The sequence below is a fragment of the Triturus cristatus genome, chromosome 1_2 (genome assembly GCF_964204655.1).
Source record: "Triturus cristatus chromosome 1_2, aTriCri1.1, whole genome shotgun sequence".
In the NCBI taxonomy this organism is placed as follows: Eukaryota; Metazoa; Chordata; class Amphibia; order Caudata; family Salamandridae; genus Triturus; species Triturus cristatus.
This window is the reverse complement of record NC_140580.1, coordinates 22773682-22797139: the sequence shown is the minus strand read 5'-3', so window position 1 is coordinate 22797139 and position 23458 is coordinate 22773682. Positions and strand designations below refer to the sequence as shown.

General features: G+C 44.2%; 1 protein-coding gene across 1 annotated transcript in view; it reads right to left on the bottom strand.

Annotated features, from left to right (window-relative positions):
* The window catches only part of LOC146866668 (transcription factor Spi-C-like), a 107449-nt gene that overhangs the window by 32292 nt on the left and 51699 nt on the right, over positions 1-23458 (bottom strand). Inside the window, exon 3 of the mRNA XM_085600179.1 lies at positions 16758-16876. Within this exon, the coding sequence (XP_085456305.1) occupies positions 16758-16876 (119 nt within the window). The remainder of the gene's footprint in view (positions 1-16757; positions 16877-23458) is intronic.

The window sequence follows — 23458 nt, the reverse complement described above, 5'->3', positions numbered from 1 at the left end:
TCCTTGTTGCAACAACATCAACTGTTGCATGGCTAAAAACGTATAAGGTCCCAAAAGCGAGACCTATTGGCTATGCCAATGCTTGTTGTATGTGTTCCCCTTTACAGAAAGCTGGTGGTGTGATGTTGTCAGTTTTATTTACCTGCAGCTGTCCCATCTCAGCTTGCTTCTAGCCACTGCACGCGCCCCTTCAACTCGGGCCCTAAAGCAAAAACCAACTCAGCAGCAAGGGGGCTTCATTCAAAAGCTAAAACACCAGAGTAGGTAAGCCAAGAACCGTGATGCTTAAAAGCGAAGTAATCGTATAAATAAATAAATAAATCACATCAATAAATAAGAATATAAAACATTCTCGGTGTCACTTTTAATGCATCCCTGCTTAATACTCTGCCTCAATTTACAGCGCTCGTTTTGTGACGCAGTAGAAATTTACGCTGATTTTAGGACGTAATTAAGAACTTTATCTGTTACGGTGCAGAAGCGAACGGACAATTCCATTCTCGTGTTCTCACCAGTGTACATGTCATAACCTTCAGAGTGCTTCTCAGATAGCTCTCTTAACCAGTATACCCCTAATATTTTCTGGGGAATAGAGAATAGGGGGCTATGCCTGTATGATACCCTTTCCCATGGTTGGTAGTACTAAGTACTCCTATTAGTAAAAGAGTCCCAAAAGAACATACAATAACGAGTTAATATATAATGCCATACTTGTCCTTACTGGCAGAATTAAATTGGAATCTGGTTATTATGCGCATCCCTTAAGATACAAACAAAGAGGTCAGGAAGGTGAGCAAATCCCATACCTCCCTAGATCCTACTTATAAGACATCAATGACCATCAAGAACAACAATATAGCGCTGTATATGTTAGATGTAGATAAGGAAATAAGATGACATTGATGTAAGAAAATTATAAACATTTGTATCTATGGAATTTGCAGTATGTAATGTCTAGGGTTACATATAGACTTTGTGTATTTTTATGTATATTTATGTGTTTTTGTTTAAACAGCCCTGAAGAAGTCCGCTTCTAGGACGAAACGCGTCGGCTGTGCTGTCAAGACCAAATTGTACTTACAATTCTGTGTTTCAAAAAGAAATGATAATGATTACAATCTTTGAATAAAAATGAATTATTTTTTGAATAATCTTGATGTGGGAAATGATTATATTATTGCTTTCCCTGTTCTTTTGATGTGTGGTGCACCTGTGCTTGTGTTTTGAAACTGTTAGGTCCCCCTTGGGGATTTGCATTGTAACAGTGGGTGCGTTTCAGTGTGCACACACACCCCTAGCAACCATATAGGGATACAAATATACAAGGGATAGCAGATTAGGTGCTGGTCTATAGAGGGCTCCACTGTTGGGTGTTTTTATGCCCTTTTGTTTGCATATGCTTTAAACCCCTCAAATAGCACTATTCAGCTCTTCTTTTCACTGTAGATAACCAATTTTGAAAACAATTCTTTAATAGAATTTCTTTGCTCCTGGGACATTGACATTTAAAGATGCCGGGATTCAAAGATAGAAGACAAGAACTAGCCCAAGACCTATTTGCCCCAAGTTCCAAACCGTTAGGTGGGGGTAGCGCTGCCCCCAAATTAGAGGGCCTGAAGTCTAAGTTTCAAAGGTTGGAAAAATTGAAAAAACATGAGATGTCCAGATGGTGGGACGGTACCACCCTGGAAAAATATATTGAAAATGAAAAGATACCAAGGGGCCTTAGAATTTTGATTTTTCCGACCTTTGAAGACTTGGATAAAGAGTCACTTGAGGATTGGGAGGGAAACCTACGCAATGCATCATTTAACATGATGCGTATTCTTATAAAAAACGCTGAAAAAAAGGGTACCAAGCTGCAGCAAGAAATAGAAGAAATAGAGAAAGATCTCAGCTTCAGAACTAAAGGATGTGGTAAAGAAAAACTATGCTATCCTAGATGAAATCCTAGAGAGTCATCAGCTATACCTGAGGGATAAAAAGATCAAAAAGATCAAAAGGGATGATAAAGATTACAGGGATGGGAGAGTATACACGTTCTCGCATAAATACGATAATGTTAAAGTCCCAGGAGAGGGAAAAAGACCACGTGAGGACACTTTGGATTTGACTCCGGCTAGTAGTGTTACTTCTGTGTCCTCTGTGACCAGTTCAGTAATCTCGGAGGAATCCACAGGAACAAATGGGACTGAAAATAGATCTAATTTTTTATTAGAAATGGAGAGACTAAGACTGGGGGCAAAGGCAGCACCAAAGGATCAAAGACCAGAAAGGGGGGGGGGGGGGGGGAGGAGATGGCAGAAGTACAAACAAGACCAACAAAAAGACAAAGCAGGAACCAGTGGGCAGGTTGACTCGTTCCAGGAAAACAGGGAACACAAGGGACTAAATGAGAATGATGTTTTGGGGACCCAGGAACTGATGATAATTAATCTTTCTGAAAAAACATTATCGGTTGATGACATTTCTGTGCTAAGTAAGGGACTTGGGTTTTGCCCTAATCAAACAGGCAATGATGTTGATGTATTTGTGGACCTGTCAAAATTTGTTAGATTGTTAAAACTAAAGGATCATTTTTCTCGCAACCCATCTACATGTATTAAACCATCTGAGGAGTATGTCCCACCCTCATATACTGTAAATGAAATAAATGTTTTGCAAACAATGATGTCTGTTGAGTTTGAAACTCCAATTGAGCCAGACTTGATCAGAAATGAATTGGATATCTCGGAAGACGTGTCATTGGACAGTGGGCTAAGAGTTAAATCTAAATATATTCCATGTGGTACACACCCCAATATAGATTTATTTAGAGATAAAGTCACACAGGGTTTGTATAAGATTTGGGAATATCCTACCCCCCGGAATCAAAGAAAGTACAATTTAATGGCAGGTGAAAATGAAGCATTAAGGAAACTTAAGTCTGATACCTCCATAGTTATCCGTGAAGCAGATAAGGGGGGTAATGTCGTGATCATGGAAAGAACAAGCTATATGGGGAGATTGAACGGCAGCTATCAGACACCTCATGCTACACAACATTACCGGGTAATCCCACTAAGACTCTGAGCATACACATCAATATGAGACTAATGGAATGGAGAGACAATGGCTTATTGAGCGAGGATGAGTGCAGATATTTAATGGTACAAAAACCAACTTCCCCTTGCATATACATATTGCCCAAAGTACACAAGGGAGGCCCATTTCCACCTGGCCGTCCCATCATTTCGGGGGTCAATTCACCTACTGAAAGACTCTGAGTATGAAGACCACTACATCCAACCTTTGGTCAAAAACCTTCCAGCTTATATTAAGGACACGAAGGACATACTGGGCAAATTCGAGGGTCTTACCTGGTCCGAAAGCCTCATATTTGTCACCCTTGACATGACCAGTTTATATACGTGTATTAAAAAAGAGTTTGGAATTCAGGCACTACAACATTTCCTAGGTCAAAGAACAGCAGATCATTTTTTGCATAACGAGGTCCTTCTGGAAATGACGGACATCATTTTATCAAAAAAAAAAAATTCTTACACGACTCGGAGTGGTTTCATCAGATTCAGGGGATGGCTATGGGTTCTAGGTTTGCTCCCGCTTACGCCGGGCTCTTTATGGGCTGGTTTGAGCGGGGGCATGCCTGGGGACGCCATGCTGCGAAGTGGATGGAGCATGTCATTTTCTGGGGCAGGTACATCGATGATGTTATCATGTTATGGAATGGGCCTGCCCCGGATCTCCTGGAATACCATGCCTATCTTAATGACAACCCATTTAATGTCAGGTTCACGATTGAGTACAGCAAGGAAACTATTAACTTCCTAGATGTCACACTTTATATTCAGGACAATCAAATTCAAAGCTGTACCCACAGAAAAGAGACTGCATGTAATAGCACGTTACATTTCTCAAGCGCCCATCCAAATCATGTTGTAAACAACATCCCCTATGGGGAGATGATTCGGATGCGGCGCAACTGCAGTATGGAAAGCACTTTCCTTCAGAATATCAGTGATACAGAACAACGATTCCTCAGTAGAGGTTATCCAAAGGAAATACTTGACAAAGCACACAAAAGGGTTATGAAGGTGCCTAGGGCTAATACGCTTAGACCAAACCTCACAAAATGGGATAAACAAACTCCTATCTCATTCAATACACAATTTAATAACAACAGCAGCAGAACTTACAATGTTCTGCGTAAACATTGGCATCTGCTGACGGATATCCCGAGTCTACAAGGGATACTGCCTGAAAAACCGAAAGTGACCTATAGGAGAGGGCAAAATCTACGTAACAAACTATGCCCCAGCTATGTCACTACCCCTAAACCTCAGACTTGGTTACCCTCAATGACAAAGGGTTTTTATACATGCAATGAATACAATGTATGCAAGCTAGGCAAAAACAAAACCAAAACGTTCTGTCACAATACCAACCGCACATATAATATCAATTATATGATTAATTGCAAATCGACATTTGTGACCTACATTTTGGGCTGCCCATGTAATAAGATCTACGTGGGCAGCACCAAGAGACCTCTAAAAATAAGAATACAGGAGCATCTACGGGCACTCCGTAAAGGAGATCTTAGATACCCTCTTACATACCATATGCAGGAAAATCACGGCAATATGGAGGTTTTGGTTTATGGGAATAGACCACATCCCGATTCACCCAAGAGGTGGTGACAGAGAACTAGCCTTGAGAAAAAATGAGGCCGCTTGGATATGTAGACTTAAATGTGTAGAACTGGGACACAACAGCGATGACGAGATGCACTACTTTCTTTAACCAATTTGAGGGTTTTAGCTACATCTATGTGAACTTTGTATTTCTCATAACTAATGTTGGTTCACTGAGGAATTTCCTGAAAATGAATATTGTGGATTGCACATGTTTGTCTATTATTGATGTCGTGTGCAATGATTTTTATCATTATTGTGGTTTTATTATTATATCTCTGCATCCTTTTGTTCTTCCTTACCCCTTAATGTTCTGACCCTATGGCTACACCTTGTGTGTAATTTAATTTAGTCCGCCTTGAAAACTCGCTTCTGACTGGCTACCTTGATTGGATTTATAGGTTTTATTTCGTGATGGGTCTTGTGGAGCCACTGGCCCTTATGCCCCTGTGGCTCCTCAGACTCTTAATCTGACTTTATCATTGGTATTCAGGATACTCTTCTGTCATTTCTTCATTCCTATATCTTTTCTATCATAAATCTAGTTCACGTGCTTGAGGTTGTATTAAGATTGGATATAGTTACATGTATGGATATAGATCAACATTTGGTTTTTATTACTTGTTTAAGATTGAAAACAAGTTTGTCTATAGTTCATTTTTTATTGGACATGACCGTAATTGTAAACCAATCCGGTTTGATCATACTCAGAAATACTGTTGTTCTTGATCACTTGTTGCCTGATCTAAGATGGCTGCCAAGCATGTCATCCTCCTCCGTCTGAAGTGACCGCTTTCGATTTATTATTTATATTAAGAAGAAGGACTGCTATGACCATAAAGGCAAAAAAGATATATATTGCCCTTGACCTACATCCAGCTTGATCTGTATTATATTCATCTGATCTAGAAATAACAGTTAGTCCTATCGGGTCACCACACCACACCACTTTAAGATGGCGACTCCGTTCTTTCACGCGTAGGAACTGACCGTTCTCAGATACGTTTTTATCATTAAAACAGATGACTATGGGTACTAGGACGTTAAATATACCTTGCTCCATGCCTTTATTAAGTTTACTTCTATTCGGGTCATTCGATTAAGTAAGAACAGTGGGGTCGATCGGGTTACTACACCATTCTAAGATGGCCGCTCCATTTTAGAATGCTTCTCACGCGATTGTTGGAGATTTTCACGCTGCGTTTCATGAAGGGCTACAGGTGTTCCTTGTTTAAACGCCTATTACCGCGTATATTTAAACATAGGAATTTCCTTCGGGTTGTGCTTGCCCGTCATTTCTTCACTACGCGCCTGCCGTTATTACCGGATTTGTTGGACGTCCATCACAGCTGCATTCTGGTAAGTTCTATCTTGGGACTGCTACTGTTAACACAGGAATTGAACTCGACCTTATAAGTAGGATCTAGGGAGGTATGGGATTTGCTCACCTTCCTGACCTCTTTGTTTGTATCTTAAGGGATGCGCATAATAACCAGATTCCAATTTAATTCTGCCAGTAAGGACAAGTATGGCATTAGATATTAACTCGTTATTGTATGTTCTTTTGGGACTCTTTTACTAATAGGAGTACTTAGTACTACCAACCATGGGAAAGGGTATCATACAGGCATAGCCCCCTATTCTCTATTTCCCAGAAAATATTAGGGGTATACTGGTTACGAGAGCTAAAATATAGGACAGTGATATTTGTTGTTGAACTACAGCCAGGTACCCTATTGGTTTCTTAATTAGATTACTGTCACTACAGTTAGGAGTCTTGCCCACCGGGCTCTAAGCAAGGATGAGAAGCTTTTTATGTAAGGCATTTATCAGAGGGCGAGTATATAATGATTGCTTGGAACTTTCATTGGTTCAAGTTATATCATAAAAGATTATCGTTAAGGGACGTTTTTAATATCACAGTCATAATTATCTTATGAGAACACATCATGTCATAAATCTCTTATCTCCTATCGCAGACTGTGAAGACTTATCTCTCGGTCTTTCAAAACAAGAAAATATCAAAAATGACGTGACTTGGTCAGCCATGGAAAATATGGTGATGCTATAGAATTTCACGCTTTAATGCAAGTAACAAATCTATAGGCTGGCACTGACTGCCTAATATCATAGGGTAGTCCCTTTGAATGGTGTTTTTTAAACGTTGACTTTCTCTGTTATTCTTTGATTTATAGATAATCTCAATCTTTTTTAAAAAACGAAGGGAAAACTTTTACAGACTCTACGGCTCTGGCACTGCATCCACTTATGCTGAATGGGATTGATTAATTCTTGCATCCCTTACATGGTGGGTACTATTTAACCCCTATGGACCTTTGAATAAATAGAATGTGAGATTTTATGAATCTGTTACTTTTAGTGTCACTATGCAACTTTGGGGTTACTGGTGATATATGGCCCCGGTGCAGAGATGCCCGGGACCTTCAAGCCCGCTTGAGAGTTTTTTCTTCTTTTCTATCTTTTCTTTTCATGATTGCTAATATTTGGCTTATAGTTCGGTTAATTCTCCTGTCTTTACCCCTTTTGTCTTCGGTATTTGTTGTTTACCATTCACTTTTCTAAGAATCCATTAAGGTAGCCATTTGGGTTTTTGCTGAATATGTCTCTTTCTCTACCTCTGTACTATGTCCATGCATGATCTCTGTTACTCATTCCCAAATCTTGGGATATAGACATCAATGACCATCAAGAACAACAATATAGCGCTGTATATGTTAGATGTAGATAAGGAAATAAGATGACATTGATGTAAGAAAATTATAAACATTTGTATCTATGGAATTTGCAGTATGTAATGTCTAGGGTTACATATAGACTTTGTGTATTTTTAAGTATATTTATGTGTTTTTGTTTAAACAGCCCTGAAGAAGTCCGCTTCTAGGACGAAATGCGTCGGCTGTGCTGTCAAGACCAAATTGTACTTACAATTCTGTGTTTCAAAAAGAAATGATAATGATTACAATCTATGAATAAAAATGAATTATTTTTTGAATAATCTTGATGTGGGAAATGATTATATTATTGCTTTCCCTGTTCTTTTGATGTGTGGTGCACCTGTGCTTGTGTTTTGAAACTGTTAGGTCCCCCTTGGGGATTTGCATTGCAACAGTGGGTGCGTTTCAGTGTGCACACACACCCCTAGCAACCATATAGGGATACAAATATACAAGGGATAGCAAATTAGGTGCTGGTCTATAGAGGGCTCCACTGTTGGGTGTTTTTATGCCCTTTTGTTTGCATATGCTTCTCAGATATGGTGTGGAATTTACGTGGAAAGGCGGGAAAGCAGCATAAGGCATCCCAAGCTCGCAACAGGGCTGCCTAGAGTGCTGTCCCGCTCTTTACCTGTGTATGAAGTACACAGAGGGAGAGGCCGCTTGAGGCCAGGCGGGGGGACGGCAAACTGCGCACTTTCAGGGAAAACAGCGCAAATCGTGCGCAAAGTTGAGTTCTTGAGTACAGAGGCAAAAGGGAGTCCTCTGCCCTTCCCTCATAGCTACACTGAATCTTTATGGCTTTTTGGTGGGGCGAGTGAGAAGCTGCATAATGCGAACAGGCACAAACAAAACGAAATTAAGAAATAAAGTCTACGTGACAATTAAAGAAAAGGGAGAGTGAGAAAGAAAAATGCAGAAAGAATTTAGGTTGAAAGTTAAGTAACGAGATAAATGGTTATATAAAGAAAGGAAGACGGAGGGAAAGAAGGAATGGAGAAAGGAATGAAGAAAGAAAGAAGAAAGAAAGAAGAAGGAATGTAGAATGAAAGAAGGAATGAAAGAAAAAGAAAGAAAGAAAGAAGGAATGAAGAAAGAAAGACTTCAATCACACAGAGAGGAAGAGACAGACAGAGGGACTCAGACGCTTGGGAAAGTCAGGCAGTCTGTCGGGGTGCAGGCAGGGTGAGCGAAGGACAGATGGTGTGGGAAACCAATAGAAGAAAGAATGGGGGCCATAATGCGCACACAATGCAGGCGCCTACGCGCGCTCCCCTAGCACGAGCATTGTGGCTTGGCGTGAAAAGGTACTTAGCATTTGTGATTCGGTGAGATGAAAGATCTCGTAATTAAAATCATCGCGCAGCCTTTGGAGGGGCCAATAAAAGGCCAGTCACCCGCGTGTAATGCGGGTCTCAGAGTGCGAGGGCCTCTCTGCGCGCAGTTCCAAGGGTCGGTGTGGATCTGGGTTCTGATGCACGTGTTCCTTGTATGTGTATTTGGTTGTCTGTGTATGGACGCGTGTGTTTAATGGGCTGTGTGCGCATACCGGTTCTGTATTATTGGTTGGTCGATGGAATGTGCGTTTGATGCGATGCTCGTTCTGTGGCACTGTATATAACCTGTGTGTGTTTGTTGGTCTCTGTGTGTTTGTACCTCTGCCTTTTCTACGCATTTGTGTTGGGCTGTGTACCTAGTAACATGTATTTTCTTAGTTCGATGCATTTTTTTTATGTTTTGACTAGGTGTTCTGCGTGTTTGCGCCCGCGTGCCTTTTTTATTGTCTGTGTGCGTGTTGGCCAGTGTGATTCCTTGTGAATTTTCACCTCTGTATTTGTCAGCATCTGTGCATAAGATTTGGATTGAGCGTCATTTGGCTTCCATGTTTGTGTGTAAGTGAGTATATGTGTGTCCGTGTTACGAACAGCGTATTCTTCCGTGGCTGCTGTTCACTGTCTGTCTGTGTGTTTCACGTGTCTGTGTGTTAGAGTTACAGTTCACTTTCTGTTGGCGCCGATCCCTGCGTGTGATGTATTTCTGGCAGCCCTACCTTCTTTTCCTCGTCTCCGTGTTTGATATGCATCTTAATTGATTGTGGCAAAACTCATTTGACTGTAGTACTTCCAGAAGTGAGTCTGGGCTGTAGGTTTGTGATTGATTGGTCACATGAATGGAGTATGCTTCAATCCATTACTAGAATGGAAAGGGGGGGGCTCTGGGCCCCCACGCCTGCATGGCAGTGCGGCGACCTCCCCCGAACTTCTCGGTGGTGGGGGCGTGTCCACTGGGGCGCGCCCTACCACCGATTGGCTGCTTACGATTGGTGCCCCAGATTACAGGACCTCGTGGTTGCTAGCTTAGCCCCCAGGACCAAGACAGCTTACGAAGGGGCGTTTTTGCCTTACCGGGCTTTTTTTTTTTTTTTTTTTTTTTTGGGGCAGGATTGGGAGACTAGGTGGGCTCAGGAGGACAGCTTTGCAGCTTACCTAGAATCGATGCACAGGGAAGGGCGCTCAGTGGCGACTTCGAACAGACATAAGGCGGCGGTCTCCTTCTTTGCGCAGGGTAAGGGTATGCGAGATCCCACTAACACCTTTCTGGTGCGCAAGGCCTTGAGGGGTTGGCGCCGTTTACAGGGTTACCGGGGCGATAGGAGAAGGCCCATTGGACTGGCACGGCTGACAGCCTTATTGGGGGCGCTGCACAGTGTTTGTAGCTCCCAGTGGGAGGTTATCTTGTTCAAGGCGGCATTTTCCCTGGCCTTCTATGGGGCTTTGAGGGTTGGGGAGTTAGTTGCTGGGTCAAAAGCTGATAGAGTGGGCGGACTACGGTGGGCCGGTGTGGAGATCAGGGAGGACGTTATGAGAATAACAATTCAGAGATCGAAAACCGATCAGGACTCTCGGGGTCACACCATAGTGCTCCACCGGGCACGGGCCAACCCCTGCTGCCCGGTTTCTCACGTGGAGGCTTTCTGCAGGCAGCGCGAGTGCACGGCGGGGGACACACTGCTGTGTCACGCCGATGGTACACCATTGACTAGGTACCAGTTTAGGCGAGTCTTGGAGCTAACGGTAAGTCTGGCAGGGTTTGATCCAAGGGAATTCGGCACCCACTCTTTTTTAGGATTGGGGCAGCAACTGAGTGGAGAGGTGTGGCTCACTGGTTAGAGGCGGCAGACCTGTAAGCAGAGATTCGGCCAGGGACCAGGGTTCAATTCCCGACGCGGCAGGGTCGGGGACCAGGGTCAAAACGGACTCGATAATTCTCGCCTCGGTACCTACTCTAACCAGGAACACACTCGGCAACTCTGGGCATTAAGCTTGCCTCATCTCTGCAACGGCCCCCCACAGGCGCCGGGGATGCCTGGTTTCACCTTGGAGACACCCAGAAAGGGACCGTCTCACAGGGAAAGCCAGGACGGGTTCCCCAGCGGTCTTTAGCGCCGGGACACCTCCTTGTGAGGTAGCTGTTCGCGCTCTACAAAATGCTGCATTATTATTAGTATTATTAACTGAGGCAGTGGCGAGGGGTCTCTCAGTGGAGAATGTGAAGACACTGGGGAGATGGTCGTCTGAACGTTACAAGAGTTATGTACGAATTGACATGTTGTGACAGGATGGTGCTCACGCTTGGTATGTTTCTGGTTTTTTGCAGTTTCTCGAACCTGTCACGCAGGGGAGGAACTCGTCACCGGGCGCCAACGACTGACATCGGCACAGCACGGCGGACACAAGAAATTGGTGACTTGGATTGTGGGCCACTCTTATGTTAGGCGTGCGGAACATGTTTTTTCGTTCAGGAGACCGTAGGACGAGTGCAGCGCAAAAGGGGTTTGATATATCATTTTTCGGGAGGGGGGGTTTATGTCTCAGCCAGTTTCGGAATTTTTTCCAGGGACTCTTAGCTCAGCAGCGGCCCCCCCCGTCAGTGGTGATACTTCACCTGGGGGAGAATGATTTGGCAAAAAAAATTGGGGAGGCGCGTGCTGATTGAGGAGATCATTTCCACTGCGGGGTGGGTGGCCAGGGTTCCACAGTAGTTTGGTCTCAACTTATCCCTCGGTGGCAGTGGCGAGGGGGGGGTCTCGGTCAGGGCGTTGAATCACTCAGTGCGGAGGGTCAACACACAGTTGGACAAATTATTTCGGACCCCCCAGTTGCAGACGATTCCACATGGGTGTATCTGGGGCGAGCATTTTTACTTGAGGGACGGGGTGCGCTTGACGGAGGCGGCGAACGTCTTGTGGTCTAATAATGTCTGGGCCTGGTTGGAGGGATTTGCAAAATAAGCGCGCTCCTGGTTTAGGTCTAGGTAGAGGGGGAGGCCAGATCGTCGGTTAACAATGCTGGCCTGTGGCGGTAAGGTCATGACCGGTGAGCAACTATTTGAAGGTCTGAGGGGGCGGGCATCATCCTACGGAGGTGCCCGCCCAGGGGGAGGGGCCATTGGCCCCTCCTAGAACTTCAGGGGCAAGGTAACTGCTGCTTCAAAGGGGCGCGGGTTGGGGAGTCACGCTTTCCTTAGGCTGGTAGCCACCCCGCGCACGCATACTCATGACGTCACCGGATGGCGCAGAGTAAGGGCCCTCCTTTAGTGGGTAAATGAAGTTCAGGGCGTGGACCGGGTAATTACCGGGCCCGGCTGCGCATGCGCACACCTGTAGGGGAAGCGCAACTAGTAGGACCCGACACCGGTTAGCGACCTTGCCATATGGCCCAGAAATGTTAGTATACAAAAATGCAGAGGAGGATGTTAGACTCGGTTAGGAAACAACCTGTATTAGAGTCTTTGTTAAGGATAGTCACTCACACCTGTTGACAATAATGTATCTAATGTCCTGCTGATTTTTGTATAACTGTTTATCATGCAAATTTAAAAATTTATTGTTTTGTACTTAATAAATACGGCCGGGGGGTCTCGCGACCTCCCGCCTTCCAAAGATACCACGTCTATGTGCCGTGTCCGGGGGTGGTGTGGTCATAGGGGGAGGGCGGTAGCCAGTCACTGACCATGTGGAAAGGGGGGGCTCTGGGCCCCCACGCCTGCATGGCAGTGCGGCGACCTCCCCCGAACTTCTCGGTGGTGGGGGCGTGTCCACTGGGGCGCGCCCTACCACCGATTGGCTGCTTACGCGACCCGGATGTCGTTAATCGACATCCGGGTCGGAGGGGAGGGGGGGGCGGGCCACTGGGGGGGATAAAGAGGTGGGGAGCGCCCAGGTGACCCCCTTGTTGCCTGGACGCTCCCCCACAACGGACGTGCCCCGGCGTTCAGGGCGTTAAATTTTCCCCACCCACCATCCCTGGAGTACGTGGTTGATGCGTTGCTAGTCCGACTAGCGGACATTGGGCGCGGTAAACTGTTAGGAAATGTTAGTTTCTGATGAGGTTTTCTTTTAGGACTTTTTCTCCCATTGTAGCGAGCAATATTGTATTGTGAAGTTATGTTCTTGATTATGCTTTCTCTTAGGCCTTTTTCTCCCAAGGTAGTGAATGATACTGTATTATGTGTAACTGGTGCAGTTGTGTTTAGGCCTTTCCTTCCCTTGCAGCTTTATGGTGTTATACATGATGTGTGATTTTAGTCAGTGTAGTTGTCCTTTAGAATTTTCTCCCATAGGTCGTCGTATTTATTAGGTATGGGGCATGCGGTAAGGTCATGACCGGTGAGCAACTATTTGAAGGTCTGAGGGGGCGGGCATCATCCTACGGAGGTGCCCGCCCAGGGGGAGGGGCCATTGGCCCCTCCTAGAACTTCAGGGGCAAGGTAACTGCTGCTTCAAAGGGGCGCGGGTTGGGGAGTCACGCTTTCCTTAGGCTGGTAGCCACCCCGCGCACGCATACTCATGACGTCACCGGATGGCGCAGAGTAAGGGCCCTCCTTTAGTGGGTAAATGAAGTTCAGGGCGTGGACCGGGTAATTACCGGGCCCGGCTGCGCATGCACACACCTGTAGGGGAAGCGCAACTAGTAGGACCTGACACCGGTTAGCGACCTTGCCATATGGCCCAGAAATGTTAGTATACAAAAATGCAGAGGAGGATGTTAGACTCGGTTAGGAAACAACCTGTATTAGAGTCTTTGTTAAGGATAGTCACTCACACCTGTTGACAATAATGTATCTAATGTCCTGCTGATTTTTGTATAACTGTTTATCATGCAAATTTAAAAATTTATTGTTTTGTACTTAATAAATACGGCCGGGGGGTCTCGCGACCTCCCGCCTTCCAAAGATACCACGTCTATGTGCTGTGTCCGGGGGTGGTGTGGTCATAGGGGGAGGGCGGTAGCCAGTCACTGACCATGTAACTATAGCGCCTCGTGTAGCTGGGAAAAACGACTCAGCAGCGAAGTTGCATTTAGACTTTAATTCTGCAACAATTTGATCAAAGCCCAAACTCAACCCTGTGGTTAACTTTTTGCGAGACGTGTAGAACTGTATGCATGTTATAATGTAAATACCACAGAACTGAAGTAGGTATTTGAGAAAATTCATATTTTTAAGGCACGTTTCAACACAATGCAATAGAATATTCTGTTACGAAACCCACGTTAAACAGCACAGGGATTATTTGCTGAAACAGTTTGTTTTATGTACGAAAATTAAAACATACTATCAAAAAAGTTAGATTTCATTGTGTGTTTTTATAAACATTTGGGAAATGATAGTTAACTTACTGTGTATAAAATTGGAATAAAATAATTATTGGCAAGTCATTGAAAGATTCATGCTTACGATTAAAGTAAAAAGCAAACTGGTCGCCCAAAAACTTAAGTTGCAGCACTCTGCCTGAAACCAGGTTGCCCAAAATGACTAATACAAGTCTAAATGCGCATCAAAAAAAAAAAAAAAAAAAAAAAAAAAAAAAAAAAAAAAAAAAAAAAAGACAGGTTTATTCCCTTTCAATGAAAAAGTTTTCAATCCATATATGTTCGCGCAGTGCAGCCCTTATCTGACTGGGCCCTGATGACCCCAAGGAGGTTGTTTTAAGCGCAAGAGCCTCGCGATAAATTTATTTAGGAGCCCTGCACTTAAATTCCCTCGTGTAAACGTGCATTTTGAGGAGCGCCGACATGTGCACGCCCTTTTAGTGCAGCGCCTCCTAATCACGTCTAATGAGAACGCCAAGCTCTTTCGTTCATAAAAAAGTGAAAACAGAACGCATCTTCATTAGGGTAATTGACTGCTGTGCTCAAGTCATCGCGACTACGATCGCTGCGAAAGTGATCGCGATGACACAGAAAGGCGTTCATGTGTGCTGCTGGCTGGCCTAGCGCATGCTCACGTGCACGCAAGCGCTAGGTCAGCCAGCAGCACTTAAAAAACTCACATACAAAATGTCTCTCCGAACCACCGCATGCGCTGGGCTCAGCGAGACCTAAAAAGGAGGAATTACTGGGGCAATATGCAATTATCCATCCAATTTCCCACTTTTTTCCTCCTCTTCACTAGTATTTCAATATGACATTTTGTTTTTTTAGCAGCTGAAATCGCAGGGTGAGAGAAATTAGATACTTAAATTACTGTAGATATCATTGCCAATGAGGTTTGAAACTTCCAATGAGCACCTTACTGGAATTAGGAGGCCACTTTTAAGAAGGACCTAGACAGTTAGAGGGACACTGAGAATTGAATTAGTATAAGCATCCTGACAAGTGAAAGCAGTGCTCCAACATGCTCAAACATTTTTCACTGGAATCTCTCTGCTTTGCACTTTTGCTATTCTGACAATCTAAAGCTTTTGCCATAAGTTGAGCATGTGAGCCACTGTCCTCAAAACAAGGAATTCAACTGCCCAGTCTTTAAGCAGTCACTCATCTCTTCCCCTGTAAAAGCTCTTTCAAAACTACAGTATCTGTATTCTACCTACAGAAGGTTCAGAAAGTCAAGTCGCTAAAATAATACCCCATCTACCTTTCCCCTGGAAGTCGGGATTCTTCCAGAATGCCACGATAAATAGGCCAACACACAGTGGGGAAAAAGTACTTGCTGTTTACTTCCTTTGTTATTTTTCTTGGCCTTAGGGCTCTTTACCATTGTTAAATCAGTGCAAAAGTGCATGTGCTTCTTCCGTTAAAATGATATTAGTAAATACCTGATTGGCATATTTGATTTACTAACAAGTCGCTTGAAAAGTGGTATAACATACCCAGAGCCTGTAAGTCAAATTCTACCAGTGGGCCTGGAGTACTGGTTGTGTCACCCACATCAGTAACCATTCAAACCCATTTCAGGCCTGCCACTGCAGGGCCTGTGTGTGCAGTTTATTGCACCTTCATCATGATAGTTAAACTACTTGCCAAGCCTTAAGGCCCCCCCCTCTTTATTACATACAAGTCACGCTTAAGGTATGCCCCAAGTAACCATAAGGGCAGGGTGCCATGCAAATAAAAAGCAGGACGTGTGTCTAACCTTTACATGTCCTGGTAGTGACAAACATCCAAATTAATTTTCCACTACTGTGAGGCCTACCCCTCTCATAGGCTAGCATTTAGAATTCCTTAATACACTCTTAGGTTGGAATTCCTGATCAGAGAGGAATAACTTTTTCATGTTTCATAGGGCGTCCCCTCCTAATAGCAACTGTCTACCCCATGTAGGAATGTTTTGCCACCACAATTTTAGTCGCAATTTACCGCCCTCTTCAAGAGGGTGACAATGCACTCGCAATTGGAAGGGGTTCCCAGGGGACTCCTACCCCTTTGCAAATGCAGGGGAAAATATTCATGAGGCATGCAATTTGCGACCCCATTGGGAATCGCAAACAGTGTCCCAGATACTGTTGTACATGGCATTTTGCGACTCACATATTGCAACTTGCAATTGAGCGCAATTTGCAAATCCCACATCTGGCACTATATTTTCTAACTCTTGTTTCAGAGGTTCGTCTCCATTTCCCCTTCCAAAACCTGGTAACCCTTGACCTCGGGTAAATTTAATCAAATTTCATGTTAGAGTAATAAAAACATGCAGGGCCAATATAAATTGCAGGTATCTTATGAGGGATTTCAAGAATGATAGTCTGCCTTTCCATTGCCCAATATTGAAATATATTAATTTGCTTTGCAAATTCAGGGAGGGCGACAATGAAATGCATGAAAATGTGATGCGAGACGAGTTGCTGGATAAAAACCCCATCAGTACAGACCAGTGTTGGTATTAAGCAACTGCAGCTCAAATAGAACTGTTGCTCTAGGACGTTTGTCTTCACAATGCTTACCTAAAGCTAAATTCTGGAATGCATATCAAGGTTTTTCCCTAAAAAACATGTGAATACAGAGTACTATTCAACAGCATACAATAAATAATTAACTTTCTTACTTACATACTCATAGCATGATAAGGGAGGGCTGTTTTCCCTATCCAACAGAGGATATTCATTGCTATATTGAGGTGGTCCATCAGCATCCCAGAGAACATCATGTTGGTAATGTGGAACAATATCTACATAAAAAGACCACTGTGAATGTGACGCACTAAATATAGAAAAAATTATCAAATATCAATTAGAACACATTTTCAGATCCTAAAGGTATTCTAGTAAAATAGAACTCATTTTCATGTATTTACATTAGAATAATTTATAGAAAAATACTTTTAAAAGTCAAAGATTTCTGAAGGAGCAGAATGGTTTTCAAAACATTACTCCCGCCAACTGTCGGAGTTCAAAAGGAACTATGATTTAAATTCCATTTTAACTTTCACCTCCAAAAATACATAAAGATAGGCTGCTATGAAAATGTCTTTCTTTCAATATTTTCATCGGAAAATAGATCAGAAGCTACCAATATACAGAAAAGACCATTTAAATTAAAGACTCAGAATGAAAACAAGCGAGGTCACCATTTTTAGGTCTCGGCTAGGCGGCACTCAGGTGGTCTCTTCGAGACATGCTGTATTCAGGTATGGACTTAAAGCCCCACCCATCTTTTCAATTGGTTCCTATTACTGTCCTTTGTAAATGGTGGCTTTTGATTTGTGAATTGGCTTAGTAGTCCTGCCTTAGTACCTCCCTATCTTCTGTGGTTACCTCCCAAGAGGACAGCCCCTCTTACATCTGTCATTACTCACTAGCTTTCAGTAATAGTTAGTGTGCACTATTAAGTTAATTAATGGATTGTTGACGCAGGCACAAGATGCTGTCTGGCTTCTGCAACCCGCCCTGGTATCCTGCTTCTGGTATCAGTGATGCGGCAAAGAAGGTCATTTAAAGGATGCTTTACTATCACATTAATGCTTTTATTTGACTATTTATTTTATTTGCATTTGCGGCACACCATGCTTTAGCTCCACATGTTTAAAGATAAAGGCAGTGTGCCGCGATTGCTACAAAAGTAAATAAATAGGTGTGGACGCCATGTTTTTTTTCCATTTATTTACTTTTATAGCCATTGCAGCACATTGTGCTTTATCTTTAAACGTTTCAAGTTACAGCGCAAAGTGCTGCCATTACTATAAAAAGTAAATAAATAGAAAAACAAAGGCTGTAGCTTGAAACATCTTAAGTTAAAACATGGCATGCCGCCTTTGCTTCAAAAGTAAATAGAACAGAAAAATTGGGCAAACACCGCATTTCTTTCCATTTATTTTCTTTTGTATCAATCAAGGTACGCCGCACTTTTAGCTTTACCATTTAAAGTTCAACCGTAGCTGCTATCATTGTTACAAAACTAAATACATTCAAAAAAATGTGTCAGCTTTAAAATGGCGGGCGGGCGTGCTTTTGTTGGACTCTAGCGTAGAAGGTAGTAACAATTGTTTTTGGCGAGCAGCGTAGAAAAAAAACAAAAGCAGGGCCACCATTTTAAAGCTGAGGGCGCTGCTAATTTTTTGCAACTTCTTCTTTCGAAGGGCTGGCTGGTGGCATGCATCTGGCCTTAGTTTTCATACAGTTTTAGTAGGGAAGAGTAAACTGTAGTCCGATATATATTGTTTTTCATGTACTGTGCTTTGGAGTTGATGCGTACGTCTCCTAATTAGTGGGGAGAAATAGCAGTCAATCCCAATGTATTACACCTGCTAGGACTTTGCTGCCAGTTCTGAGCAATGCTTAATGTTTCTAGGCCAGTCTCACCAATGCCTTTGGAGTGTTTGTTGCAGCGAGCAGGAGAGTACAGAAGCATACACAGCCGACACAGTGTGCCCTGGTCAGCAATAGGCTTCCTATCTGTGGGCAGCCCATTTGAGCTGGAACAAAAGCGGTCTCGTTTTCTGGTGTGAAAAGCCTTGTTCAGAGGCTCAGACGTCTACTAGAAGTTGCCAGCTTGGGGAGTTCTGCTGTGTGTGTGATAACAAGGTGAGGATTCAGATGGTGTGAACATTGCGCTCTGCCCCAACCAACTTGAATTAGGAAACAACCATTACAAAGCAGTCATTACAACGCACTACCTTTACAATGCAGTCATTACAATGCAACATCCTTTACATCACATGCCATTACAATGCAGCCATTACACCACGTCACTACAACGCATGCCATTACAACGCATGTCACTGCAATGCATTATAAGGTAAGTAATGGGAAATAGTAATTTTTACCCCTACACTATCCAACACTTACACTACTGTTGTCCTTAAAGTATTATGCATTGTAATGGTATGCGTTGTAATGGTATGCAATGTAAGTGTAGTTCCTAAAAATGCGATGTGATGGCATGCGTTGTAAAATAATGCGTTGTAATGGATGTTGCGATGTAAAAACCACGTTGTAAAGGCATGCATTGTAAAAGTTTGCGTTGTAACAGGTCCTATTCACTTGAATTCATTGCTCAAGTAGAGAACCCCATAGTTTACAGACAGTTCATACATCACACTTCTTCATTGCACCAGGATTAATGTTTGGTGGCTAACTGCTGCAGAATAGTCCGATTCTATGTGAAGCTTTTAATATTACTGGGCATGCCCTTATGTGCTTGGTATTTCATATTCCACATCTTGATCCAGGGGTGTCCCATGAAGGTCCGGGAGGGCCAATCAGTGTCAGATTTTCAAGAAAGCCCAAAATACCTTTGAATTATTTGCCCATGAATTCCTTATATGCATATCTAGCAGAGTTCTGGTTGATTTTCAGCAAGTAATACAATTGCTCAATACATTTCTGCACACACTTAATAAAAAGAAACCTTTTTGCTCTTCTAGATTTTCATTGCATCTGCCACATCACATTTTACATGAAATTGCTGCAATGCATGTTTTCTTTTTAGGGATTTGTTTTATTTTGCTTTTTTTTTTTTTTTTTTACACTATATTTGTTGGTATCTCTGCTTCACCTCACGCTTCTTGCATGACTATTAAGGGACTTTTTTTAGTTTAATTTCCACCTCTATGTGTGCTTGCACCTTCACAGCATGTCACATCATTGGGAAGATGCAGGCAGGCCCAGCGTCATCTTGACTTCACAGCAGAAGAGGCTGAATTGTGCCCTGTGAATTTCCATCATTTTGTTTTCATGAGAATCGTATGCTGTGATTTGAGAGGAGTCTGTAATAAGGCCTTGAATTGTAATTGTACAAAAGTGTTTTGTGTTTTTTTTTTTTTTAAGTAAGGGTATACCTGGCATCCACAAGCGGCCGGCCCCGGGTTGTCTGCGAGACCTCAGCGGTAAACTGCTGGGTAACTTTAGGTCCGGCCATGGCTTGTGGGTGGTGGGGTGAGTGGGCGGGTCGCGAACGAGGCTAAATAAAATATAAATAAACTTACCTTGAGGCTAGATCCCAGGTCTCTGCTCCTGCTCTCCGGCCTCCCAACTTCAGGAACAGGAAACAGGCAGCCAGGCTCCCTCCCCTAAGCCAATCACAACTCTGCAATGCAGCGTTGTGATTGGTCTGAGTGCCGTGACACGGCACTCAGCCAGGGGCTGGAGAGGGGTGGGCATGTTCTCCATACTGGCTGTAATGCAGCCTGCATGGAGAACAGGGAAAATGCACATGACTGGTTTGGGTGGCCCGAGAGGGCCACCAAACAGTCATCGCGCACCTAGGAGAGCTCCAAGAGCATAGCAGCCCGCCCGCCCGCCAAGCAGCAGGCCACAAAGCATTAAATGATACTATCTCTAAGTTATTAGCATTTTATGTTTCTACTTGGCACCGCTTAAAAGCAGTGGGGGTGACACTCCTCCGCCATAGCGGAGTAGCCGCCACTGGTCTAGGGATAGCTTTGGCTGTTTGCTTTTCTCTTGGAATATAAAAAAAACTATAAATCAAAACACACACACATATATTATATATATATATATATATATATATATATATATATATATACACACACACACACCAAGAACTGCCTTTTGGGCGTTCCCCTTCAGCTATTGGTCTGTCATTCCCACCCAGGGGTGGCTCCTCCGCAATGGCGGAGGAGCATCGCCCCACTGGCTCAGAACCAGCAGGTGAAAAATAAAACTATGGTGCACATGCATCAAAATAGTCATTAGCAATTCTTTAATTTTTAAGGAATCGCAATTAAAGAAAATTGGTATTGCCTAAGCATGTAGGAATCGCACACAAATTTGCTATTGCTACACAATTCTTAATTGCGACTTGCAAATTGCAAGTCGCAATTAAGGAATTGCTTCCCATTCATTCCTATGGGCCCAGAGGCCCATAGGAATACATGGAAATGGCATGCACAATTTGCGAGTACCCAATAGGTACTCGCAAATTGTGCATGCAATTACAAGGGTGCCAAAAGGACACCCCGTTGCACCCCTGAAATTTATCCACATATTGCGCACACACATGCCCCAAGAGTGTGTTGATGCATTTGGCTCTATTTCCTATCGTCATTTTATTTTTCATTTGCCGGCTCCGAGAAAGCATATGCAGGGAGGGGCGGGACCGGGCCAGGGCATGGGAGGGAGAGAAGGAGTGTTATGTGCACTTCTAAGGGCACATGTGTGTTTGGCTAACCATCTCAGGCTAGCCAAACACACGTTCACTTACATTTCTCCAAGCCGGCAGCATTGAACAGCTGGGCTGGAGAAACCCCACAGACTCCCTGACCTTAGCGCGAGAGCAGCGCAGGATTGCACAGGGAGTCCATCCCAGTGTCTGCTGGGAGCAGGAAGAGCACAGGAGGTGCGACGAGACATGGCCGCAACTTACGATAAGTTCTTGTGAGAAGTTGGCCTGGCATATGCTGGTCACTAGTTATAGTGGCCACCTTGCACCAGTCCAATTCGACTCTTATGGTAGATAGGTTTAAGACAACCTTTTAAAGAAAGCTATCCTAGTGGTAGCTGTGGAGAGCAGCCTTCAGGCTAAGTCTCTGAGGAATGCAAAGCAGCTTGTTTTACCTTATAATCTCTTGAATTACCAAATGAAAAGGATACCACACAGGTATACATATCCAATATATATGTATTTATTCTTAGAAACACTCTACTAATCTCTTTGAGATTAGAACCCAGATACACATTCAAATGTCAACACTTCTCATTAAGCACAAATATGGCTGTAGCCCTAGGGGTGTACCAGACCATATACTAAGAAAATGGTTTAACAAACTCGACTTGCAAAATGAAAAGGCCTAGGGCATCGCTGGGGCTTCACTTCTGCAGTGTTAGCAGGTAAGTAATCAGCCCACGGGAGACGCGTGCAGTGTCTAAACACAGCCGCGGGTTTTCTATTGGTTTCAATGGTACAAGTCGGTTTGTAATTTAAAGTTTTAGGGCACTTCGGAGAAGTCAACAAGCAAGCCACTTACAGGGTAAGTATTTCGAGGGCCAACACACACTTGGGCACCGGAGTGCAAGAGTTACCTCACCCACGGAAGCCGGGTGCATAGGTGTCTTTTGGTGTCGGGTCGCGATGCTGTTTTCAGTGGAGATCACTGAAGACTTGCTGCTTATGACGACTGGAGAGGTGTCCGCTGGAATCCGAAGATGGATTGGAGTTGAAGAGGACCTGAAAATTGAGGGGACAGTGTTCAAAGTCACTTGCCAGTGACCTGTGGCCAGCAGGATGGATGACCACTGATGTCGCGTCGTTTCAGGTCGTCGATGGCGATTTGTCTCTTCGCTCACGAGGTTCAGGAGAGATCGACGATGACCAGCAGCTGGATTCAGAGAGTCCCACAAGGTCTGCAGCTGATGACAGTGTAGGCAACCAGATTGGAGCCAACAAACCTTGGCAACTGCAAGTCTTGTGTGAAATGAAGATTGACGGTGATGCAGACCAGCAATGTCTGATGGACTTACCCAGCGAGGGTAAGTGAGGGCAGACCTGGAGCAACCAGGAGAGCCCTTGAAGTTGATGAGAAAGTCTTCGGGTGGGTCACTAGCCAATGGGCAAGCAACCGCAAAGACGCCTTTGCAGGAAAAGTTCCACAGGAGCCCACGGTCACTCGGGATGGGGTAGGCCGCGGATTTTCGGAACCAGACCTGCTAGGGACTTGGACTACAGATGGTCCAAAGCACAAGTTCGTAGAACGTTGTTTAGGGTTTGCACTCGAAATCAGTGCACGGTTCCCTGGTATTGCTGTTCCTCGTCACTCGTGGGGTCCAGATGCCACAGCTTCGCTGGGGACTCAAAATAGCCGTCGAGAAGTCAGGAAATCTGCTTCAGGGGACACAGGGACTTTGGACTCCGGCGGGAGTGGTGAAGTTTGCAACCGTTGATCAAAGTTACTGGTGCCTGCCAAGCAGGGGAGTCACTCCTTGACTCCAAGGGAGATTCTTCAGTCTTCCAGAGATAGTGGAACGTCGAAGGGCCAGGATTCTTCTTTGTAGAGCGTCGTCCAGGGTTAATCTGAATTGCATTGGCCATGCTTGGTATCTTATAGTGAAGATAGGGGGAGGGACTAGCTCTATGACCACTCCTCTAGGAGGGTCAGGGTAGTGGGTGGTTACACCCACTTCCCTTTGTCCAGTTTCGCGCCAGGGCAGGGGCAGGTAGCCCCTGAACCGGTTTGAGCTGGCATATGCACAGAGGAGCCTACTGCTCCCTCAGTGCAGGACTTCAAAGCACTCCAAGAGTGCACCCACCCAGCTCCAATACACTAAATCCTGTCTGGGAGGTGGGGACACCTCCC